Source organism: Medicago truncatula, chromosome 2 (assembly GCF_003473485.1).
Source record: "Medicago truncatula cultivar Jemalong A17 chromosome 2, MtrunA17r5.0-ANR, whole genome shotgun sequence".
Lineage (NCBI taxonomy): Eukaryota > Viridiplantae > Streptophyta > Magnoliopsida > Fabales > Fabaceae > Medicago > Medicago truncatula.
The window spans coordinates 34,867,089-34,886,176 of NC_053043.1; the positions used below are offsets into that span (position 1 = coordinate 34,867,089).

General features: G+C 33.3%; 3 protein-coding genes across 3 annotated transcripts; 2 read left to right on the plus strand and 1 right to left on the minus strand.

The window, feature by feature from the left end:
* Positions 1–1,117: 1,117 nt before the first annotated feature.
* LOC11409765 (1-aminocyclopropane-1-carboxylate oxidase homolog 1) lies at positions 1,118–5,144 on the minus strand. Its single transcript, XM_003596137.4, has 3 exons — positions 4,616–5,144; positions 1,847–2,171; positions 1,118–1,547 (listed from the first exon to the last, which is right to left on the minus strand). The coding sequence occupies exons 1-3, from the start codon at positions 5,113–5,115 to the stop codon at positions 1,296–1,298; spliced, it is 1,077 nt and encodes a 358-aa protein (XP_003596185.1). The 5' UTR covers positions 5,116–5,144; the 3' UTR covers positions 1,118–1,295.
* A 4,631-nt stretch (positions 5,145–9,775) lies between these two features.
* On the plus strand, positions 9,776–14,081 carry LOC11408360 (elongation factor 2). Its single transcript, XM_003596138.4, has 4 exons — positions 9,776–9,932; positions 10,031–10,083; positions 10,164–10,251; positions 11,221–14,081. The coding sequence occupies exons 2-4, from the start codon at positions 10,081–10,083 to the stop codon at positions 13,659–13,661; spliced, it is 2,532 nt and encodes an 843-aa protein (XP_003596186.1). The 5' UTR covers positions 9,776–9,932; positions 10,031–10,080; the 3' UTR covers positions 13,662–14,081.
* Positions 14,082–15,501: 1,420 nt separating this feature from the next.
* Positions 15,502–18,963, plus strand: LOC11415386 (elongation factor 2). Its single transcript, XM_003596139.4, has 4 exons — positions 15,502–15,657; positions 15,784–15,822; positions 15,935–16,022; positions 16,323–18,963. Exons 2-4 carry the CDS (start codon positions 15,820–15,822, stop codon positions 18,761–18,763), a joined length of 2,532 nt encoding a protein of 843 aa, XP_003596187.1. The 5' UTR covers positions 15,502–15,657; positions 15,784–15,819; the 3' UTR covers positions 18,764–18,963.
* Positions 18,964–19,088: the final 125 nt, after the last annotated feature.

The following is a 19,088-nucleotide window of genomic DNA, read 5'->3' on the forward strand; positions in this document are numbered from 1 at the left end:
TGATAAAAATAAAAAAAAATAAAAATTGAAATTAGAGAGTTGGGATTGACGCCTAATCTCCATAACAAATTTCAATGAGAAAAATATTTGATAAACACCCAAAAGTCGATTAATATCTTTAGAGAGAAGGAAATTGAAAGGATGGTGTGATAAATGTGATGAAAGTAAAGAGATATTAAAAAAAGGGTTGATAGTGTTTTACCTCCTGTAAAATATGTTTTTTGGATTCCGTCCTTGTAATTTAAAGATTTTTTGGTTTTAGACCTTCATAAAAAATTTTGCCCCCTGTAATTTGTGGAAGTTTCGGTTTACCCCCCCTGCAATTTGAGCAAATTTCGGTTTACCCCCTGCCATATTATCGATTTTGTACGGTCAAAATTCATGAAGGTCTAAAACCAAAATACTTCAAATTACAAGGACGGGATCCAAAAAGAAAATTTTACAGAGAGAAAAACCGAAAATAATCTATATTACAGGGGGTAAATCACTATTAACCCTTAAAAAATGAAGTGTCCATGTATCATTACTCTTTCAATAATCCGTCCTTACGTTTTTCACATAATAAGGTTCACCTTTTCTAATAAAAGGCAGACCTAGCTCATCTCTCCTGACTTTTATATTTCATTTTAGTTTTATAAAAAAAAAAAAGGTTTACCTTTTGAAAGAACCAAGTTATTGTTGGGAAAAAAAAAGTCATACTGAGGAAACATTTCATATCAATATTTATCCTTATAGCAGCAAGTGTCAATAATAACTCATTTCTTATGTTTTTTCCTTTGAGCAGCAAGTGCCAACAACATATATAGTTGATATAATAATCATACTAAATTTGATAGATGTTAAGGTTAAAACAAAACTTCGTCTCTCTAAATATGTATAATAGTTTTCCTTTTTCAGTTTGGTTTGCTTTTCTTTGAGATATCGGAAATTTGCCATTTGGTTGTTAATATGAGATATATAATTCATCATATTTCATGGACTAAAATTGATATGCCTAGCAAATTATTATAAGATTTAAAACCAACATGAATAAATATTGAAGTACCAAAAACAATAATTAAATTTTGTAAAAGAAAACTACATGTAAAAGCAAATATCATTTATTTCAAGAATCTTTTTTTTTTTTAGTGGCCGCCGGGGTTTGAACTCCAGACCTTGCATATTTTATTTATGCATTGTTCCAACCAACTGAGCTACAAAAGTTTTGCAAAGAGTAAAAGCAAATATTGACATATTTGCATGAACAAAAACTTGTTTAAACTTATACATCATAATTTTCAACTTAAGTAGCCAAGTCAAACTCTGAAATGTTGAAGAGCAGAGATCCCATCAATCCCTTTTGTATTGTAGTAGGCTACATATTCTGAAATAGTTATTTCTTTGTATTTGGGAGGATTGTCTTCTGATAAAAATTCTTTTATAGGTCCGTATTGGTTTGAGAAAGAGTTAAGATCTGCATTGAAAAAACATGCAACAGATACTCTAGGACCTATGATGTTTGCCAACACTTTGTGCTCCACACTCTTGAATTTGTCATTTGTTACCAGCTGTAACTCAAATTACAACAATATTAATTAGCTACATTCGTATATATAAGTTCCTTACACACACAATAAGAACGTGTAGGGGGAATAATTAGAATCATGACATTAAAGAAGGCAAGGAGTGGAACTATATATATTACTTGCAACACTGAACCCTAATTTATTACAGTAATACAAACGGAACTATAGTTTTTTTTTATTTTTTGAATGGCACAAACGGAACTATAGATGCTTTATAGTCGCAGATTTAATCTCCAATAAAATATACTACAGAAGTAGAATAGAAAAGAAGAAGAACTTGCCTGTAGAAGATCACCAACATTAACAACAAGAGCATCAGGTATTGGAGGTATATCAATCCACTTGTTCTGGTGAAAAACTTGGAGGCCACCAATATGATCATCTTGAAGAAGCAATGTGAGAAAACAACTATCAGAATGTTTTGTGGTTCCCATAGTTAATTCTGGTTCAGGACAAGCAGGATAGTAATGACTAAGTGATAGAATCCCCTTAGCACAACCCATGTCTTTTAAATGGTTTGGATGCAATCCAAGAGCTTCTGATAGTAATTCAAAGAGTGTCATTCCAAGTTTCGTTACATATTCACCATATTCCAAAAGTTCATCCCTACAAAATAATTCAGCAACAAGCAAATGGGTCAAATTATTTATTTAATTCATTCATGTTGGTTCGATACAAGGACTCTCAATTGTTATTGTTTTGTGAGCATAATCAGTCTAGAATACTCCCGTATTATTTTTAGGCTTAAATATGATAATCGTCCATGTAATTTAGTCCAATTTTAATTTTCGTCCATGTAAAAAAAAAACTTTGAAATATCCTTGCAAAAAAAAATTTGTTTGAAAAAGGTCCCTGACCCCACTTCATCATTGAGTTGGTATGGTTTTGCCCACGTGGCAGTTGCTGACTGTGCAACTTTTGCCACATGGCGATGACGTGGCATGCCACATAATTAAAAAAACATAAAAAATATTTTTAAAATTTTGAAAATAGTTTTTAAAAACTGAAAATAAATTTAAAAAATTCCAAATATTTTTTCGATCATATAACTTTTAAATATATATTTTGTTTAAACTATGAAGAAAAAAAATTAGAAAGTAGTTTTTTTTTTAAAATCTGGAAATAAAATTTTGAAAATTAAAATATGATAAGAAATTTTTTAAAAATTACATAATCTCAACATTCATAACTTTTGACAATATAATTGTCAGTATTTTATAAAAAAAAAAATTAATATATCATTTTTAAACTAAAAAATCGTATTTTTCAAGAATCTAATTTTCACTTTTTTTTCAAAAAATTAAATTTTAACTGTGTTTTTTGTCAAAAAAATAAGTTTTCAAAAATTTTAATTTTCGAAGTTTTTTCTTTTAAAAAAAAATATGAAAATTATACGTTCAATTTTTTTTTTAAATATTGACAATTTTATATTCAGATTTTATTTAATTAAATAATTTTCCGTTTTTTTCATATTTCAAAAAATTATATTTTTTAAAAATATATAATCGGTTTTTTTTTTGATGATTTTTTTATTTTTTAAAATTATTTTCAGATTTTTGAATTTTAAAAAACAATTATCAAAATTTTAAAAATGTTTTTTAAAATTTAATATTATGTAGCATGCCACGTGGCAAAAGTTACACAGTCAGCAACTGCCACGTGGCCAAAGCCATGCCACTTCAGCTGAATAGTGGGGCCAAGGACCATTTTCAAACAAAAAAAATTTTACAGGGATGTATTTCAAAGTTTTTTTTTACAGGGACGAAAATCAAAACTTGACCAAATTACAGAGACGATTATAATATTTAAGCCTTATTTTTACAATAGAATGCACGTGCTCCTATTGTGCTTTACCAACAATAGAGACCATATGAGTTTATTGTTTTAAGTAGAAAATAAGGTGATGATAATGACTACAAGAGTTCCTTGTAGCTCACATGCAAAGTGTAAATTTAAAATATGTTTATTTGTGTTAACCCACTAGTTTTTAAGGGAGTGAGTAATATAGAGTTCAGTCCGGATGTAAAAAAATGTTTTACGCGTGAATCAAATTTGAATTTTCTTAAATAATTTATCTTTCGGTATATGGTTCACTAACCATTTAAATTTAATCACTTAGTTGAACTTCAAATATGTTTTGCTTCTTCAAAAAAAGTGTTTTGATAAAGTAGAATTGTGAGTTTTGTCATTCTTTTAATAGTTTTTCTTTGCGAGAACTTGAACCCTAGACATTTAACTCCTTAACTCCTTAATTTTTTTAGCTCAAATCAGTTGAACTATCTAATCCTCTAGACAATTAATTTGTTGAACTTGATTCAGTAATCAAATAAATTTAACTTGAACTAAAAAATAAATTCATTAACTAAATGAGATGTATTTGTGCTATATAACTTGATTCGAGTGGAATTTAAAGCTAAATCAATTCTTATTGACTCGAGTTGAGGCAAGTTCGACTCACTTAATTACAACACTACTCATCACCGAATTTCAATGATCAAATTAGCCTAAAATTTTGGTCCCAACTAGAAAAAAATATAAAATTAGCAACGGACATTATAGTGACGAAAAATATGGTCATTATTCTCTAGTTTTCTCGTCATAATATTTACCGACAAAATTAGAAGAAGAAAAAAAACTTATTTTTTCTCTCTAAATTTTTCTCGTTAATTTATATTTTGGTTTAAATGCACTTTTACTCTTACTAATTCCTTAAAAAAGGTCCCCATATTTCTATGTTAACGTGGCTGCGTTTTTTCCAACTCGCTAATGTTATATCACTGCCATGTCATTAATAAGAGCACCATTTCATCAAAAATAGTAGGGGATAAAAAAAATCCCAAAATTTGATTAACGAAGGACCAAAAAATTTATTTTAAAAATAGGGGACTAAAAATTCATTTTAAGGGAAATGTGAGAACTACCTCAAAAAAAAAGGGGGGGAAATGTGAGAACTAAAATGCATTTAATCCTTATATTTTTTTAGCAGTGGGTAATACTAAGACATGATCTAACCTTCTTTTATTTGCCATTTAAAAAAAAAAAAAACTAACCTGCATACTAGTGGCAAGTCTTGTGGTTTAGGAGCATTAGGAGCCAAGGAACACACAAAAGTATCCCTCCAATTGAGTGCTGATGAACTATAAAGATTAAAATTGCTATTGTATGAAAATGGCCTCATTGGATCACGAGAATATAACTCTTTTTTCACTTCAACATCTTGTTCAAAGAATCTAATCACTCCATTTCTCATATCCTCAAGAACATTCAAAGGAATGCCATGATTGACCACTTGAAAGAAACCCCATGTCTCACATGCTTCCCTTATTTTGCTTGTAATTTCATGTCTTGTTTTTGGATCATTACCAAAATTTGCAAAGTCTATAATAGGAATAATGTGTTGTGTATTGTTTGAATTTGTGGCCTTTCCAAATTTATCAAGTGGGTGGTGAAATAATGTTGGGATTTTGACAACACCTTTATCAACAAGGCCTTTAACACCGGTTTTTGTGTCATCAAATGCTTTGAGCTCATGCAGCCTATTAGAGTCCATGTTTGGAACTAAACAAAAATTGATTATTACAAGACAAGTTTAGCAAATAGACAACATTAATTGAAACTATATAATGTTAGCAAAAAAAAATGAAAGTATAAATAATACTCCTTCCGTCCCAAATTGTATGACGTTTTGGGCATTTCACACATATTAAGAAATGTAATTAATATTGTGTGGGAAAGAGATATTATGAGTTGTTTTACAAAATTATCCTCAATAAATGATATGGGAAAGATAAATGAAGGAATTGAAAGAAGAGAGAGTAATAAATAGTTAAGGATATAATAGGAAAAGTAACATTAATTTTTTATTGATATTGTAAAGCGACATATAATTTAGGACAAATATTTTTTCTAAAGTGACATACAATTTGGGACGGAGGGAGTAATATATTATGGTGGACTTTTGATCCACCAACTCTACCAATATGATACATGCCTTATAACTTGCCTCCATCAAATATTATGTAGCACTGATAAAAAAGGCATGTATATATGTCAAGATTAACGAAACACGTCAGTGACTTTCAAATACGCACTAATTGGATATTAATAAGATAAGTATATTAATAGTATAATACGCATAGATAATATTGTTGTTAATATTTAGATAAGAATTGTAACTCAAAATTTTTAATAATAAAACCAATTCATTGCACTATATATTTTTATTTGTAGCTTGTTTTACCATGCCTTTTCCATCTTTGTTGGTTGTACGACACGACAAATATAACCCCAGGTCCAATATTCAATTATAATATTTTTGCTATATCACATTAACATCTTTATAGTTTCCCCTAAAAAAAACCTTTAGTTTATCAATACATGTAATATAACTTTTTTTTACCAAATAATATAACTTATTTTTAATCCATAATATGATAATAAATATTCCATAAATAACAAAATAATTCTAAGTTTGTAAATTTTCATATTCTATAACTTTTATTGGTCATTTGCTTTGAGTTGATAAATATGTGATTTGAAGTTGTTTTGATTTACAAGAATTTGTCATTTGCTTTGAGTTGATAAATCTCACAAGATGCTTGATAAAAGTCATATTTGATGATTCTGTTGCTTTCTGGTGTTGGTTATATGGAGTATATTATGTTTAGACCTATTCTTGAGTACAATACTAAGCCAAATGTGGAAGCTTTATTCAGTAATATGGTTGATTCTATTGGATTTGTGGAGTCATGCAGATTTGTATTCTTGGTAATTTTTTAGTTCAACTTTGATGTTGCGTTGGAGTTCCTCTTGGTTTTATTCACCTTTGCATACAATTTTGAGATAGATTTGTTTTAAGGGTTGTGTATTGTTTTGTTACTTTAAGTACCAAGATATGGTTAAGGAAGAGTTGCATATTAGTGCTTCCTTCATACTTATACATATTGATGTCTACATTTTGGTGGTTGATATATATAAAGCCTATGTGTTAGTGTTAGAGCACTTGCTAACTTTTGTTTCTTTGTGATGAAGATTCAATGACTATTCTTCAATGTGCTGTTAGGCTTCATATTATCTTGGATTATATCAATGTCTTTTGTATGTCAAATTGAAGAAGATCGGTTAGTCTCAATCACAAAATTTGGTTACTACGAGATTAAATTATCCGTCTTACAAAGACTATATTTAATATCAAAGACTATATTCGAGAATGTAGGAATGAAATCCTTATTTAATATGAAACGCTTTTTTATTTATATTTTTCTTGTCTTCTTTCTTTCATCGATTAGATTTATGTCCCTTCAGTTTATTCTTTTTCGCAAGTGCATTTCTTGCTTATAAAAGAAATTATCTAAAAAATAATTGAGAAATCACAAAGTTTTCTCCGTCTAATATTTCAAAATTAGATTTCTACAAATAATTAAATTAAAAGTCAAACAAAGAATATTCAAATGAAATAATTTATGTAATAATGTAAAGGTGTTGGACTCTGAAAAATTGCACCATTGAAAGATTGATATATTGCTTAAAATTGACGTGATATTAAAACACCACTTAAAATTACAATTTAAGTTCATTAGTGAATCTTTCCAAGAAAGAAAAAAAGTACATCAATGAAGGTCAACCACAAGATAATTTAAGTTATTATTTTATGCATTTATTTATAAAAAAAAAAAAAAAAATCATCATTGTAAGTAAATATGATATAAAAATTATAAACATATGTAGAATAAAAATTATGTCGACCTATATAATTCTCAAAAAATACCATAAAGTATATTAAAAAATCAAATAAATAATAGAAAAAATTACACTTTTAGTCTCTTAACTTAATTTCAGGTAACAGTTTGGTCCTTTATCTTTTTTTCATTTCAATTTGGTCCTTTTTGTCCATTTTCATACACATTTTCAAGCTTCAAATCTAATATTCTTATACAAATATAGACGAGGATCATAGATTTGAACACTGAAAGACCATAAGAAAATAAAATCATGAATTTTAAGCTTAAAATTTCATTTGAAAATGGACAAAAAGGACCAAATTGAAATGAAAAAAAGATAAAGGACCAAACTGTTACCTGAAATTAAGTTAAGGGACTAAAAGTGTAATTTTGCTTAAATAATATGAAAGGTAATTCAATTTTCTTTCAAAAAAAAGTTTGTGTCGATCTCAAGCCGCGTTTCAAGCGGAAAAAATTCTTAAACTCGACTTGACGCATTTCCAACTCTAGTTACAACCTATCTTGAATGTTAAAGAAAGTCAACATTCTTATTAAAGGAGGAATTTAGTTCAGAAGCATTTGAAGATCAGAAACATATGAAGGAATGAAGACTATGAAGGATAAAGCTTCTGAATGTGACGTTAGAAGCTGAAAGCTCTAAACCAGTTTGTCGTCTTATGGAGGAATGTCTCCATCAGACTCCAGCAGTACAATTTGTCTTCTTATGACCACGTGCAGAAACAAATAATAGAATTCAAAGACAAAGAGAATGTAATAGATCATTCTATTAGAAGCAAAAGAATTTTAAATGTCTATTCAACGACATTATCCATTTCATAAAAAGTTTCAACGTCTTTGATTAATTTTTTCAAGAGCTCATTTGATGCGCTGATGCTCTTCAATAACGGTTATCATAAACTCTTGTATATAAGGACCTGAGTAGTTGAAGAAAATAAAAAGGAGGCTTTGAATTTTACAAGTGTGCTTACTCTGTCAAAATCAAATAGTGCACAAAACATTTAAGTTAGACTGTAAAAGTCTCTTTCTTGTGTAATTGAGCAATAAAAGTCTTCTTGTGTGATTAAGCAAAAGAAGTCTCTTGTTTGTGTGCTCGATCAATTTGAGCTTATAGTGAAAATTCATTTGAAGTGCAAGGGGACTTGACTACTCTCAATTCGTGGGAGGAACCAATATAATTGTTTTGTGTCATCCATTTCTCCCTTTGTGTGTGTGTGTGTGTGTTTGATTTTAATTTGCTGCATAACTTTGTTCCAGACTCTGAACACGACTCTGTTTTGCTTCGGACTCTAAACCTTTTTACAAACACTTAGAAAATGTTTTGAAAAAGTCAACACAATTCAACCCCCTTCTTATATTTTTCTCACCTTCAGAGCCAAGTTTCTAGCGGAACAAATTCTTAAACTTGACTTGACTCATTTCCATCTCTAGTTGCAACATATTTTGAATGTTAAAGATGGTGAGGCTTCAGACTTATTAGCAATTATCGTGTTGATACAACAATTAGAGTTCAATCAAGTTATGAACCCTTTTAACTTGTAAGCACTGATACAACCGAGGAAGTTTCTATTTTAAGTAGATTTCTTTTATCATCGTTCTATAACAACTTTATGTCGAGTTTTATAGGAGATACACTAATATGTAGGGGGTGTTCGTGGTGCGGTTTGGTTCAGTTTTGATGTTAAAAGTCATCTGAACCGCAAGATAAAAAAGCATGCGGTTTGATTAGATTCGGTTGACTTTTAAAATAAAATCCAAACCAAACCAAACCAATGTGGTTTGGGTCGGATCGGTTGGTGCGGTTTTTTCCGAGATAATACAATTTTTTGTTTCCAACATTAAAATCGAGTTAAAAAGCTATAACACAACATATTTCCAACAATGTTCTTGACAATATTTTAAATTTCATCCAACATTGCAATTTTATTTTCAACAAACAATATAAACGAAATTAAAAACATTAACAAATAGTAATTCTATTATATAAGAAATGTAAAACACTATGATTTTGTATTTGTATAAAATTTCAAGTAGAACATAAATATATTTTTGAAATAAAAAACAAAGAAGAAACTTAACAAGAGAGAAAATATATCAATTTTAAAAAGTTTTCTATGAATATTGATTTGGTTGGTAAAATAAAAACCGCAAACCGAACCAAATCATACGGTTGTGTAAAAATATGATATAAATACATTCAAATTAAATACGGGTTTAATTTGATTTAGTTCAATTTACGAATTTTTTATTGGATTGATTTAGTTTTGAAGACCCATGCTGAGATGACTTGCTAAAAACCTTGAAAAGGTGAGCACTTAACTCAAGAAGTCAACTTGCAAAAAATAAAAACAAAAGAAATTGGATATTTCTCATTAATTAATTAATTATTTAAATTGATTAACATACTTACAATAAATGAAAAGAAGAATAAAAAGGTTTATTGGGCCATATATGTTGAAGCAACAAATCCATACCCATTTTGTCCTTTGGCCCATGCAGGAGTAATAGTGTTCAGCGTTGCGGCAACCCTAACAATAAAAACCTATCAGACTCTCATTTTCATCACAAACAGCCGTCTCATCTCCTCCAACTGCTCTGTCTGTCGGTGGAGATCCGCCTTTGGATTCATGTAAGTTATCATCTTCTCATTCATCTTTTCTTCTATTCTATATTCAATTTATTTTTGTTTCTTCATTCTGTAACAATCTTTTATTTTTATCTTTCCAGTTCTCAACAACACTCTTTTTGCGTGTGGATTATTTCAAAGACTAGTCACAATGGTAAGTTAAACTCAATGCTGTTGTTTTTTGTTTTGTATGAATATGAATATTGATTTGTTTTTGTGTGATTATATCTGCAGGTGAAGTTTACAGCTGATGAGTTACGTCGGATTATGGACTACAAACACAACATTCGTAATATGTCTGTTATTGCTCATGTTGATCATGGTATGCTTTGTTTCATTCAGAATTTCTTGTTGCATTCATGTTTCGCTTAAATTCATATTACTGTCATGATCTGTCAATTTTTTTTTCTTTTTTCAAATATTTGGTAGAAAAATATATAATGTGAGTTTTTTTTTTTTTTTTTTTTCTTTTTATAATTTAGCGTAAATATGTAATATGACTGTTGATTATGGTATTGTTACATAAACAGATTGATTTTGGTGTTTGTTTGTAAAGAAAATAATAGTGTCATAATTTATGAAGTTGTTGTATTTTATTTTAATGTTTGGTAATGAAAAGATGTTTATAATATTTGGTTGAAATATGTTGTTAGTCTCTATAGAATCAGACCTGTTCAATTTCAAGTTTAGTGTCTGTTTGGATAGGACTTATTTGAGTCTATCCACTGACATAATATTTTTGAGAGTTTTTGGGATAATTTATGGAAACAACTTATGAAATTGTTCATAAGCTCAAATAAGCTGATCCAAATAGGCCCTAGTTTATGAAACCAATTTACCTTTATTTTAGTTTTTTGCTATATGAATAAGGCTAGGTTGTTGTTGTTGCTATAGGAATAGCTTATACATAAGTGATTGTAATGATAGGTGCTTGTGCTATAAGCTGCAAGTAAGCTTTTTATCCAAACAGGTTCCTTAATAAATTGTATCCACTGTTAGTCCATTTCTGTAAACTTTTTATGAAAATAGGTGCTTTTAGTTCCTCCAAATAACCCCTACGAAGAGGAAAATAAGGACTGAAAGTGGATGCAATTTATTTAGGGACTATTAGTCTAAAACATATTTATTCATACCATTTTTTCAATTAAGATTTTTGTTTTCCAAATGTTAAAGATGTTGTATTGTTTACATACAGTTGTTTAGCTTTTTTATCTGAGTGAATTGTAATATTTTTGTCATGTTATGAACTATTTTCCTTGTGAGAATAACAATTATTGTTTTGAAATTGCAGGAAAATCAACTTTGACAGATTCCCTTGTTGCTGCCGCTGGAATTATAGCACAAGAGGTTGCTGGAGATGTCAGAATGACAGATACCCGTGCTGATGAAGCTGAACGTGGTATCACTATCAAGTCCACTGGTATCTCTCTATACTATGAAATGAGTGACGAGTCTCTCAAGAGTTTTAAGGGGGAGCGCAATGGGAATGAGTATCTCATTAATCTTATTGATTCCCCTGGGCACGTCGACTTCTCATCCGAGGTTACTGCTGCACTTCGAATTACTGATGGAGCACTAGTGGTGGTGGATTGTGTCGAGGGGGTTTGTGTGCAGACTGAAACTGTGCTGCGACAGGCTCTTGGAGAAAGGATCAGGCCGGTTCTGACAGTTAACAAGATGGACAGATGCTTCCTTGAGCTCCAGGTTGATGGAGAGGAGGCTTATCAGACCTTCTCAAGAGTTATTGAGAATGCTAATGTGATCATGGCTACATATGAAGATCCATTGCTCGGTGATGTTCAAGTGTATCCCGAGAAAGGAACAGTTGCTTTCTCTGCTGGTTTGCACGGTTGGGCTTTTACTCTGACCAACTTTGCAAAGATGTATGCCTCTAAATTTGGTGTTGACGAGACAAAGATGATGGAGAGGCTTTGGGGTGAAAATTTCTTTGATCCTGCCACTAAGAAATGGACCACCAAGAACACTGGTTCAGCTACTTGCAAGCGTGGGTTTGTTCAGTTCTGTTATGAGCCTATCAAGCAGGTCATTAACACTTGTATGAATGATCAGAAGGATAAGTTGTGGCCGATGTTGACAAAGCTAGGGATCACCATGAAATCAGAGGAGAAGGACTTGATGGGTAAGCCTTTGATGAAACGTGTCATGCAGACATGGCTCCCAGCAAGCACTGCACTTCTTGAAATGATGATCTTTCATCTCCCCTCTCCATCAACAGCTCAGAGGTATCGTGTTGAGAATTTGTATGAGGGTCCCCTTGATGATCAATATGCTACTGCTATCAGAAACTGTGACCCTGAAGGACCTCTCATGCTTTATGTGTCAAAGATGATTCCCGCTTCTGATAAAGGAAGGTTTTTTGCTTTTGGTCGTGTATTTTCTGGTAAAGTTTCAACTGGTTTGAAGGTCAGAATTATGGGACCAAATTTTGTCCCTGGGGAGAAGAAAGATTTGTATGTGAAAAGTGTTCAGCGAACTGTTATTTGGATGGGAAAGAGACAAGAAACTGTTGAGGACGTGCCTTGTGGTAACACAGTCGCTATGGTTGGTTTGGATCAATTTATCACCAAGAATGCTACATTGACGAATGAGAAGGAAGTTGATGCACACCCTATTCGTGCGATGAAGTTTTCCGTCTCACCTGTTGTGCGTGTTGCTGTACAGTGCAAGGTTGCTTCAGATCTTCCTAAGCTTGTTGAAGGTCTCAAACGTCTTGCTAAGTCGGATCCTATGGTTGTTTGTACTATTGAGGAGTCTGGTGAACACATTGTTGCTGGTGCAGGAGAACTTCATCTTGAGATCTGTTTGAAGGATTTGCAGGATGATTTCATGGGTGGAGCTGAGATTATCAAATCCGACCCTGTTGTCTCCTTCAGAGAGACTGTTCTAGAGAGATCATGCCGCACTGTGATGAGCAAATCACCCAACAAGCACAACAGATTGTACATGGAAGCTAGACCGTTGGAGGATGGGCTTGCTGAGGCCATTGATGATGGCAAGATTGGACCAAGGGATGACCCTAAGAATCGTTCCAAAATCTTGTCAGAAGAGTATGGTTGGGATAAGGATCTTGCCAAGAAAATCTGGTGTTTTGGACCTGAGACCACTGGACCCAACATGGTGGTTGATATGTGTAAGGGAGTCCAATACTTGAATGAAATCAAGGATTCTGTTGTTGCTGGATTCCAGTGGGCATCAAAAGAAGGTGCTTTGTCTGAAGAAAACATGAGAGCCATTTGCTTTGAAGTATGCGATGTTGTCCTCCACACCGATGCTATCCACAGAGGAGGTGGTCAGATCATTCCTACTGCTAGGAGAGTCTTCTATGCCTCACAGCTGACAGCCAAACCCAGACTTCTTGAGCCTGTTTACATGGTGGAAATCCAAGCTCCTGAGCAAGCTCTTGGTGGTATCTACAGTGTTCTTAATCAGAAGCGTGGACATGTCTTTGAAGAAATGCAGAGGCCTGGGACTCCACTTTACAACATCAAAGCATACCTTCCTGTCATTGAGTCCTTTGGATTCTCCAGCCAGTTGAGAGCTGCAACATCAGGGCAGGCGTTCCCTCAATGTGTGTTCGATCACTGGGATATGATGTCATCAGATCCATTGGAGGCTGGATCACAGGCTGCAACCCTTGTGACCGATATTCGCAAGAGGAAGGGCTTGAAGGAGCAGATGACACCTCTATCTGAGTTTGAAGATAAGCTATAAATGGAAACCTATTTTTGTTATGACTTAGCTAATATTCTGTTTAAACTGTTACCTTAGTGTTGAGTTCTGTTTCGGCTTTAGCAGTAAATTGTGGTGCACTTCGAGTGATGTGTCTGAGTCGGTGTATTTTTGGTCTTGGTTGTAAGATTTGCATTCGTGCTGTTTAAACTTATGCAAATTTTGCTTTAAACTCCTATTCAATAGTTTTCTGCTGCTTTTATAAGGTGGTTTGAAATTGATCTAATCTAATTGGGTTTGATTAATAGTTATACCACTGCAGCTGCCAAATAGTATCCTTGATGAAATGATCAGATCTAATTGGGTTTGATGAATAAATTATACAACTACTACTGCCAAACAGCATCCTTAATGAAAAGGGTTGACAAAGTACCAAACCAATGGTAGTGGTATGGATGAATATACTTGTTATGTTATGACCTGAGCAGTAAAGTCACAGATCAATTGAATTGCTTAGGCTGGAACTTGGTGTGTTTTCAATGTATTATCATGATATTGTTATCATGATATTTTTTAGATATGGATTTGAATTTGCAGTGGCATTGTACCACAGATCAGGATTTTGCCCTGCTTAGGCATTATTTATTTCATAATCTCTGCCTCTTTTTTTTTTTGTGCTTCCCTTTTGATAAATTTTATTGGAGTTAATAATCTGGTATTTCTTCTAATCTGTTTTAATTTTGTATTTTGAAAATTCTCACAATTGTTTCCATCTGCTGAGCTTGGTTTCCATCTGAGGGTCATTTCATAATGGGGAAGTCTGATTTTTCAACTTCTAATATATCAGTTTTAGAGGTTGAAGCAGTGGCATTGCTTGAGGCGATAAATTTAGTAGCAAACAACGGCTATCAATTCGTCCAATTTGAAACTGACAGCAAAATAACTGCTGCTGTGAACTCTACCTGTGCTCATATTAATGAGTTTGGAGACATAGTCTCTCAGTGTAGAAACTTTTGATTTTAAATTTATATTATTGAGGTAGCTAATATAAATTATGGGGTAGCCAAAGCCAACCCACATTTGCCCTTAACTTTGTCCTTAAGTCTATAAAACAATGTTCGGGATATCTCACAAAGACAAGAAGGGTTTATAAACAGACGGAAATCATTTGCGAGTTATGAACTGAACTGCTACTTTGGTGTCAAAAGCAAAATTTCTTCTATTTAACAATTAATCATAACATTGATCAAGTTAGTTCCCCTACTAGTTTTAGCTGTTAACGTGACTTGCTAGCCACTCAAGCCATATTACATGCAGGTAAAAGTCAGGGACCAAATTGAAATGAGCTAGAATTTTTAATTGAAAATCTCCCACATGTAATTCTGGTTGTCTTCTTTCTCTTCTTTAAAACCTTGAGAAATTCTCATATAGCTTGTGAGTTTTGACTTCATTTTTTTTTACCGGTGCCCCTTATAGTTTGAGACGTCACACAATCAGAACAACTTTCAAGTTTTTTTTATTGAATAGTTCGTGGACGGAACTTCACAATTGTGTGTAGCTTTATGTGATATAGTAAAATTTTGTATGAACATTTGATATGTTGGAACACGAATTTAAAATTTCGAATAAACAAAATAAATAAAAATAATTTACTATATTTATGAAAAAAGGAACTAGTCAATTTTCTTGCACATCACTCCAAGAAACTTCCTTGGATGGATCACTCTACCAAAAATAAAAAATAAAGCTTCCTAAGTCAATAGTTCTCACTTATTTATTAATATAGCAATTTCCACGCAGCAAGCTTTCTAGTAAATAATTCTCAATTTTTATCTCATTTTTTTTTAATATATTTCTCTTTTTCAAAGTTTGACTCCAATTACTCAACATACATATGAGCTATAAATGACACATATTGGTCTTCTACTCTAACATGCAATCAATTTCCTCGTACCTATCACAAGTGTCTGCTGCAAAGGGTTTAATGTGATCTTTTCATTGTTTTCTATATCCTCCACCAGATAAATTCTGCTGTGTGGTAAAGCTCATTTTCCTTTTGTTGTTTGAAATATAACAGTGATTATGAATATTAGTACTGTTTTGGATTTCAAACTTTTGATCTTTCAAGTACTAAACCTGTGCTCATTTTTTTATGTTTTCACAGTCAAGCTCTTGTTTGTAAGGAATAAAACCTGTCAAGATGGTGAGTTAACATGGCTTTCTATCTCTCACTCACTTTCTTTTTCAAATTTATTTTTGTATACTATTCATTTTCCTTAAAGGTAAACTGGTCTATATAATGTACAATTGTGCAGGTGAAGTTCACAGTTGATGAACTTCGACGGATCATGGATCTCAAACACAACATTCGGAATATGTCTGTTATTGCTCATGTCGACCACGGTATGGTACACCTAGATCTTTTGTAAATAAAATTTCAGACAGTATTGTAGTTCGAAAAGTGAAATTTTATCTGAAATTTTGCTTCAAATTCGAAAAATTTCAGACAGTATTGCAGTTAAAAAAATAAGCTGTTTGATAATTAACACTCGAGAGTGTTATTGAGCAATAAATGTTTGATAAATTTTGTTTCAATTATTCTCTCTTAGAAACTAAAAACGAAAAATCTTCTCAAATTCTGTTTCATTCAATTGGATTATTTTGTAGATACTACAGTATTTTGATTTAGTTTCTTGAATGCAGGAAAATCAACTCTAACTGATTCTCTTGTGGCTGCTGCTGGCATTATAGCACAAGAGGTTGCAGGAGATGTTAGGATGACAGATACCCGTCAAGACGAAGCTGAGCGTGGCATAACGATCAAGTCAACTGGTATTTCTCTCTACTATGAGATGAGTGATGGTGATTTGAAGAATTTCAAGGGAGAACGTGAAGGGAACAAGTACCTTATAAACCTCATTGACTCGCCTGGACACGTAGATTTCTCGTCTGAGGTCACAGCCGCACTTCGCATCACCGATGGAGCACTTGTCGTGGTGGATTGTGTTGAAGGGGTTTGTGTACAAACTGAAACTGTGCTGAGACAAGCACTTGGAGAAAGGATTAAACCTGTTTTAACTGTTAACAAAATGGATAGATGTTTTCTTGAGCTTCATCTTGATGCAGAAGAGGCATACTCGACGATTCAAAGAGTCATTGAGAGTGTGAATGTTGTCATGGCAACATATGAAGATGCTTTACTTGGTGATGTTCAGGTTTACCCTGAAAAGGGAACAGTTTCTTTTTCTGCTGGTTTACATGGATGGTCTTTTACTCTCACCAACTTTGCTAAGATGTATGCTTCAAAGTTTGGAGTTGATGAGGAGAAGATGATGAATAGGCTTTGGGGTGAAAATTTCTTTGACTCTTCAACCAAAAAGTGGACTAACAAGCACACATCGACGCCTACTTGCAAGCGCGGTTTTGTACAGTTTTGTTATGAACCAATCAAGCAGATTATTGAACTTTGTATGAATGATCAGAAGGATAAGTTGTGGCCGATGTTGCAGAAGCTTGGGGTTAATTTGAAGTCGGAGGAGAAAGAATTGTCAGGAAAGGCTTTGATGAAGCGTGTTATGCAGAGTTGGCTCCCAGCTAGTAGTGCCCTTTTGGAGATGATGATTTTTCACCTTCCTTCTCCTACCAAGGCTCAAAAGTATCGTGTCGAGAATTTGTATGAGGGCCCCCTTGATGATCCTTATGCTTCTGCAATCCGAAATTGTGATCCTGAAGGACCTTTAATGCTTTATGTCTCAAAGATGATTCCTGCATCTGATAAGGGTAGGTTTTATGCTTTCGGTCGTGTTTTTTCAGGTAAGGTTTCAACTGGTATGAAGGTCAGAATTATGGGACCAAATTATATCCCTGGGGAGAAGAAAGATTTGTATGTGAAAAGTGTTCAGAGAACAGTTATTTGGATGGGAAAGAAGCAAGAAACCGTGGAGGATGTCCCTTGTGGAAATACAGTTGCCATGGTGGGTTTGGATCAATTCATTACCAAGAATGCTACTTTAACAAATGAGAAAGAAGTCGACGCACACCCTATTCGAGCTATGAAGTTTTCAGTGTCACCTGTGGTAAGTGTAGCAGTTACATGCAAGGTTGCATCGGATCTTCCCAAGTTAGTCGAAGGCCTTAAACGGTTAGCAAAGTCAGATCCCATGGTGGTATGCACAATTTCAGAGACTGGAGAACATATCATAGCTGCTGCTGGTGAGCTGCATCTTGAAATCTGCTTGAAGGATTTGCAGGATGATTTCATGAATGGAGCTGAGATTACAAAATCAGATCCTATCGTTTCTTTCCGCGAGACTGTGCTTGAGAAGTCTAGCCATACTGTGATGAGCAAGTCACCAAACAAACACAACCGTTTATACATGGAAGCAAGGCCAATGGAGGAAGGGCTTGCTGAGGCCATTGATGATGGAAGGATTGGACCAAGGGATGAGCCAAAAAATCATTTAAAAATATTGTCTGACGAGTTTGGTTGGGACAAAGATCTTGCCAAAAAAGTATGGTGTTTCGGACCTGAGACTACAGGTCCCAACATGTTGGTAGACACATGTAAAGGCGTACAATATCTGAACGAAATCAAGGACTCCGTCGTTGCAGGTTTTCAGATAGCGTCAAAAGAAGGTCCAATGGCTGATGAGAACCTGCGAGGAGTCTGTTTTGAGGTTTGTGATGTTGTTCTTCATACTGATGCCATTCACAGAGGTGGCGGCCAGATCATTCCAACTGCTAGAAGAGTGTTCTATGCTGCTATGCTTACAGCAAAGCCAAGACTTCTAGAGCCGGTGTATCTGGTTGAAATACAAGCACCTGAACATGCTCTTGGAGGTATATACAGTGTTCTTAATCAGAAAAGAGGTCACGTGTTTGACGAAATCCAGAGGCCTAACACCCCACTTTACAATGTTAAGGCATACTTGCCTGTTATTGAATCATTTCAATTCAATGAATCATTAAGGGCTCAAACTGGAGGACAAGCTTTCCCTCAGTTGGTATTTGACCACTGGGATATGGTGCCATCTGATCCGTTAGAACCCGGGACACCAGCCGCTGCACGTGTTGTCGAGATAAGAAAAAAGAAAGGTTTAAAGGAACAACTGATTCCTCTCTCCGAGTTCGAGGACAGGCTTTAATGTGTCAATAAATTATTCTAGAAACGATGTTTGTATAGTTTCATTGTTTCCTGTTTTTCCATTTTGTGTGTGTAAGGGTCATGTTGCTGTGATTTTAAATATTTTAATTATAATTTCTTAATAGTACTGTCCTAGATATTTCAATTGTAGTTTCTCATTTACTCATTTGTTTTCTAATAGTATACAATTTCATTTTTTAATTTTGCATCTTATCTTTCCCGTTGTTAATTAAATCTTTGGAGCGAGTTCTGCCACACTGAAATAACAAGTAGTTTGTCAAAAGTACACACAAGTTCACCAGAAAACAACAATCTAATCTGCAAGC

Excerpts from the sequence above, each read along its gene's own strand:
- LOC11408360 (XM_003596138.4), top strand. Across the intron at positions 10,252-11,220 it reads TATTGCTCATGTTGATCATG|GAAAATCAACTTTGACAGAT; the intron begins GTATGCTTTGTT and ends TTGAAATTGCAG.
- LOC11415386 (XM_003596139.4), top strand. Across the intron at positions 16,023-16,322 it reads TATTGCTCATGTCGACCACG|GAAAATCAACTCTAACTGAT; the intron begins GTATGGTACACC and ends TCTTGAATGCAG.
- LOC11409765 (XM_003596137.4), bottom strand. The coding sequence starts at position 5,115 with ATGGACTCTAATAGGCTGCATGAGCTCAAAGCATTTGATGACACAAAA. Across the intron at positions 2,172-4,615 it reads GACTTGCCACTAGTATGCAG|GGATGAACTTTTGGAATATG; the intron begins GTTAGTTTTTTT and ends ATTATTTTGTAG. Across the intron at positions 1,548-1,846 it reads ATGTTGGTGATCTTCTACAG|CTGGTAACAAATGACAAATT; the intron begins GCAAGTTCTTCT and ends TTTGAGTTACAG.